Genomic DNA, 6,000 nt, shown 5'->3' with positions numbered 1-6,000 from the left:
CAAAAGTAAATTACTCCAAGAATATTAAAAAATGAGACACAAAGAAAAATAATGATATAAATTAAACTGAGCTCCCAGAAAACAGCTGTAGCATAAATAATGACACATTCTTATCACTGTCCACTAAATTCCATGGTAATGTCAGAGTGGCAGTAAACCTTGCACCCACTAATAAATAACCAAATACAGATGCATTTACTTCCACAGATGCTGAATGCAATACAACAGCAGATTAGATTCTAAAACACAAGCTCTAAGGTGATAACAGAATTCACCAGTTCATTAAAAACTAGTAATTCTGTTAGTTGTGACAGTGTTTCTAGCAGAATAGTGAACTTGGGTTAAGGTTAACTTGGTAGGACTAACATTAAGAGGAATTAGAACGCCAAAAATTTTTTTTCCGCATCTTCATATTTTTATCTCATTATAAATTTTGCAGTTTTCCTAATTATAAAGTCACATGGGAAGTATTTTATTTTTTTTAAAAAATATAATCTATACCAGGTGAAAATGTTAAAAATTTTAAGTGCATTACTTCAAGATCTAGTAAAATCAGTAATTTTTTATGTAGAAGGCTGAGGATTGTGTGTTATAAAGGTTAAATTACTTGTTTGTATTGGTAGAACTGTCAAAAACAGTTTTGCATCATTCCATAGTATAAACACACATTGTATGTCAAAGCGCTAACATTTTTCTGAGTGTTGTGGGTTCAGGAGGATCGAACCATGGACTCCAGATGGCCGAGCTGAAGCCAGGACCCACCGTGCCATATTTCGTCAGGAGGCTGAGCAAATTCAAGAGCGTCGAGCGGCAGTGTAGAGTGATACAGTGGTATTCGGAAGTGTTACTTTATTCAGTTAATTTAGAGTATTAGATGGGTGCAGCGAAGTGTCAGCATGCTGCCCGCAGCGCTGCCACAAGTCCAGCCAGCTCAGTTGACCACTGGTATGCCGACGCCACTGCTCTGTCATCAAGTCTGCTCAGCTGGAAGTTGGCCTCGCTCACCCCAGTCACCGCCCGCCGATGCATCACGTCTTGTGCCGTGGTGCTCACGATTCTGGAGACTGCTACAGTCCCTGGTCCTTGCCACCCTCCGCCCCATCTGGCCTGCTCTGTATGACCATGGGAAGAAGAAGGATGTACTGGTGCCCTGGGGCCCTCGGGCCGCCGCTGCTCCCAGGACAGGACTGGACTCGAACCTGTGCCCTCCTGGATGCAGTGCTCCAACTTGCTGCTAGTGGTGCTTGCCGGATGTCAACATCCTGGCGCTGCTGCAGTGCTGCCGTGTATGCCTCGCCCGGACCCCGGTACATCAGGTGGAAAGCGAACGTGGTCTTTAGACTGGAGTGGAACCGAGCCCCTCCTGGACCTGCAGCAGACCACTGTCACTACCCTCTTTCGAGCAGACCATGTGATCTGCAAGTTCCAGGCTGCTGTTCCATCCCACCCCAGTGTTATGTCCCCAGAGGCGGAATATAGCCCGAACAAGTACATAGAAACAAAGTACAAGTTTATGTAGACTACTTACAACGTTGCTGCCAGACTGGTCCCTGTAATGGTAGATCAGCATATGTCTGTCCCAACACTCGATTGATCTGGCACACTCTCTCTAACTAAAACTGCTCATCTATTAATGCTGGTTCTCCCCTTGCTTCTGACGTAGTGTCAGAGAGAGAGAGAGAAACTATGGCAGGGATAAATTCCCACCCATCAGCCACTTACAAATCGCCCCCCTAGCTCTGGCCTAGTGCCCCGTCTCATGCACTGCAATAACTTCAAGCAACGCTGCAGTTTCCTGCACCACTCAAAACAAATCATGCGTGAAATACTGCCATCGCAGCTCTGTACCCGCAGATGCCATGTTTAGATTGTCTGGCCTGCTGGCTGTCGACTGTTACCACACACTGCCAGCGGCCCCAAATTCCATCGTCCAACTGCCTCTTCATTGACTTCTGATAAAATTTCCCTTTCCCTCGACTAGGACTGACATTAGTGCAGCACGAGGTAAAGTGATGAAAAGATTGGCAAATCTCTCAAAAAGTAAAGTATGATGCCAAAATGAAGTATTTTAAGAAATGTGGGTTTCATGGAAATATATTTTCATATAAAGGGAAACACTGTGTTTAACATGTGGCATGTGAAGTACCTCATCAGTACCTAGAGAAAAACCCACTAGTGCCTCGAAGATCAAAATAAAACATTGTGATACACAGTTTTCCCGTAACGAAAGTGATGTAAATGATATGTTAGGTTATATTCTGATAGATTTATACATCCTAACAAGGGTGTTTGGTGAAGGTGTGTGGTGTAAAATATGTGGAGGGCCAGTTTCTAATTCTCAGGAGAGTAGCACAGCTCCTGTTCAACATGCTCTCCACTGTTTTCTGCCACAAGTTGAAATCGAGGAACAAGAGGTTCCATAACGAATAGGAGTGTCTGAGTGATACATTCAGAATGTGTTGTATAATGAATGCCTTCAATTCAGTTACATTTGTAATCTGAGCACAGAACACAGTACCTTTCTGATAACCCCACAGCCAGAAGCCACATGGATTACGGTCAAGCAGTCTGGAGGACCAGGCTGTAGGAAAATACAGCTGATAATTCTAGCCTTTCCAAAATGTCTCTGCAACAGCTGCTTCACTAGCTACAGAATGTGTAGAGGAGTACCACCTTGTATAAAAGTGGCCCTACCCACTAATTACCCATATTTTGCAATTCTGTGTACTGTATTGATTGACAAGTCTTTGGAGGTGGATATGGGCTTTGTCTGTCCACAGACAGTTCCATGACTATTCATTCTCCACTTCCATGCAGGCAAGCAATTCTAGAGCAAATGTGTGTTACTGGCAGGGCAACATGAAGCAACTCATTTTTGTGTAGATAGCAATACAAGGTGTTTCATAGAACTTTATGCACCATGCTCACAGGAATGTCTATGTCTATGTCTACATCTACATACATACTCCGAAATCCACCATACGGTGCGTGGTGGAGGGTACCTCGTACCACAACTAGCATCTCCTCTCCCTGTTCCACTCCTAAACAGAATGAGAGAAAAATGACTGCCTATATGCCTCTGTATGACCACTAATCTCTCTTATCTTTGTGGTCTTTCCACAAAATGTAAGTTGGCGGCAGTAAATTTGTACTCCAGTCAGCCTCAAATGCTGGTTCTCTAAATTTCCTCAGTAGCGATTCACAAAAAGAATGCCTCCTTTCCTCTAGAGACTCCCACATGAGTTCCTGAAGCATTTCTGTAACACTCGCGTGATGCTCAAACCTACCAGTAACAAATCTAGCAGCCCGCCTCTGGATTGCTTCTATGTCCTCCCTCAATCCAACCTGATAGGGATCCCAAACGCTCGAGCAGTACTCAAGAATAGGTCGCACCAGCATTCTATAAGCTGTCTCCTTTACAGATGAACCACATCTTCCCAAAGATCTACCAGTGAACCGAAGACGACCATCCGCCTTCCCCACAACTGCCATTACATGCTTGTCACACTTCATATCGCTCTGCAATGTTACGCCTAAATATTTAATTGATGTGACTGTGTCAAGCGCTATACTACTAACGGAGTACTCGAACATTACTGGATTCTTTTTCCTATTCATCTGCATTAATTTACATTTATCTATATTTAGAGTTAGCTTCCATTCTTTACACCAGCCACAAATCCTTTCCAAGTCATCTTGTATCCTCCTACAGTCACTCAATGACAACACTTTCTCGTACACCACAGCATCATCAGCAAACAGCCGCACATTGCTATCCACCCTATCCAAAAGATCATTTACATAGATAGAAAACTACAGCGGACCTACCACACTTCCCTGGGGCACTCCAGATGATACCCTCACCTCCAATGAACACTTACCATCGAGGACAACATACTGGGTTCTATTAATTAAGAAGTCTTCGAGCCACTCACATACTTGGGAATCAATTCCATATGCTCGTACCTTATTTAGGAGTCTGCAGTGTGGCACCAAGTCGAGGAATATGGTATCAGTCTGATACCCTTCATCCATGGTTCGCAAGATATGTGAAAAAAGGGCGAGTTGCGTTTCACAGAAGTGATGCTTTCTAAAGCCGTGCTCATGCATGGACAGCAACTTCTCTGTCTCAAGGAAATTCATTATATTCAAACTGAGAATATGTTCAAGAATCCTGCAACAAACCAATGTTGAGGATATTGGTCTGTAATTTTGAGTATCTGTCCTTCTACCCTTCTTACATACAGGCGTCATCTGCTCTTTTTCCAGTTGCTCGGGACTTTACATTGGACAAAAGATTTGCGATTAATGCAAGCTAAGTAAGGAGCCAATGCAGTAGAGTACTCTCTGTAAACCGAATTGGAATCCCTTCAGGACCTGGCGATTTATTTATTTTCAACCCATTCAGCTGCTTCACAACCCCATGGATGTCTATCACTATGCCCTCCATACGAGAATCTGTACAAGACTCAAACGGCAGTATGTTTGTACGATTCTCCTGCATAAAAGATTTCTCAAATGCTAAATTTAAAATTTCAGCTTTTGTTTTGCTGTCTTCCATTGCCAGGCCAGACCGATCAGTTAGTGACTGGATGGAAGCCTTCGACCTGCTTACTGATTTTATGTAAGACTAGAATTTCTTTGAGTTTTCAGCAAGATCTTTTGCTAAGGTATGACGGTGGTAGTGGTTGAATGCTCCGCGCATCGCTCTTTTTACAGCAGCACAAATCTCTACTAACTTTTCCCTGTCCTCATTCTTCCGATCTTTCTTGTACTGCAAGTGCAACTGCCTTTGCTTCCTGAGCATTCTCTGAATTGCGCTGTTAAACCAAGGTGGGTCTTTTCCGTCCGTAACCCACTTTTTCGGCACATACTTGTCCAATGAATGATTTACAATGTGTTAAAATTTGCCCATAATTCTTCCACGTCCATTGTACCAGAAGTAAATGAAGTCGATTCATTAACTAAGTGGGATGCTACCAACTGTTTATCTGCTCTTTCTAGTAATAATACTTTCCTAGCCTTCTTGACCGACTTCTTAACTATTGTAACCATAGTCGTTCCTGATCACTAATCGCTGTCTCAACACTGACACTGTCGATGAGGTCTGGTCTGGTCTATTCGTGGCTACCAGATCTAAAATATTTCCATTACGCGTTGGCTGTCGATTTAGCTGCTCAAGACAGTTTTCGGATAATGTGTTCAAAAGTAATTCACACGACGGCTTGTTTGTACCACCTCTAACGAATCCATCGACAAGAGAAATTGGTTTTTTTTTTTTTTTTTTCAGCCCTGTGTAACTGTTCTTTATAGATAGCTCCCATTCATTAATGAACTCATGTTGGCTGAAAATCATCTGCAATTAAAAAAAATACTTTGCAGAAACCATCATTTTCTTCTTAACGGAAAAAATGGTATATTCATACAATAAAAAATGGCATCATTTATATTTATTTTAAGGCATCATGTTGCAGAGTACGGCAAACATACATAAAAAATTACCTTTCTAAAATAATCAGCACTAAATTACACTCAAAAGTGATACAGTGTTCTGTAATACGTCATTCATGCAGCAACTATGGATTGGACATTCACAGCTTAAATATACTGGAAAGAAACGAGAAGACAACACAAATATTCTTTCAACAAGCTTATCACAGATTTTCTCCACACAGGCTATTTCCTTGCTAGCTCGGTTCACATTTGTGTGTAAAAAATAAAAAAAAAAAATAAAAATAGTAGCAAATTATTTACAGAGTAAAAGACAACTGATATGAGAAAATAATCACATGAATGTGAGCTGTATTTACACAGAATATTGCTGTTCTTACTTAATCATACATTAGTAGTAATTAATGCTTATGAAAGCTCATTTTTCTTGTTGATATTGTTCACTCAGCTATCATGTCAACACTCAGACAGTCTTCACCCATATTGCTTGGAGATGTTTCTAGTTCAAATATTTCATTTGATTCACTGGAAAAACAAGAATTATCTTTT

The 6,000-nt window shown here is 41.6% G+C and overlaps 1 protein-coding gene across 1 annotated transcript in view; it reads right to left on the bottom strand.

Moving 5' to 3' along the window:
• Nucleotides 1-5,433: 5,433 nt before the first annotated feature.
• Nucleotides 5,434-6,000, bottom strand: part of LOC126270903 (uncharacterized) — a 36,638-nt gene continuing 36,071 nt past the window's right edge. Inside the window, exon 6 of the mRNA XM_049974109.1 lies at nt 5,434-5,976. Within this exon, the coding sequence (XP_049830066.1) occupies nt 5,892-5,976 (85 nt within the window). The 3' untranslated portion in view covers nt 5,434-5,891. The remainder of the gene's footprint in view (nt 5,977-6,000) is intronic.

Source organism: Schistocerca gregaria, chromosome 1, assembly GCF_023897955.1.
Source record: "Schistocerca gregaria isolate iqSchGreg1 chromosome 1, iqSchGreg1.2, whole genome shotgun sequence".
In the NCBI taxonomy this organism is placed as follows: Eukaryota; Metazoa; Arthropoda; class Insecta; order Orthoptera; family Acrididae; genus Schistocerca; species Schistocerca gregaria.
Note: the sequence above shows the minus strand (reverse complement) of the source record. Positions and strands in the feature narration are given on the sequence as shown.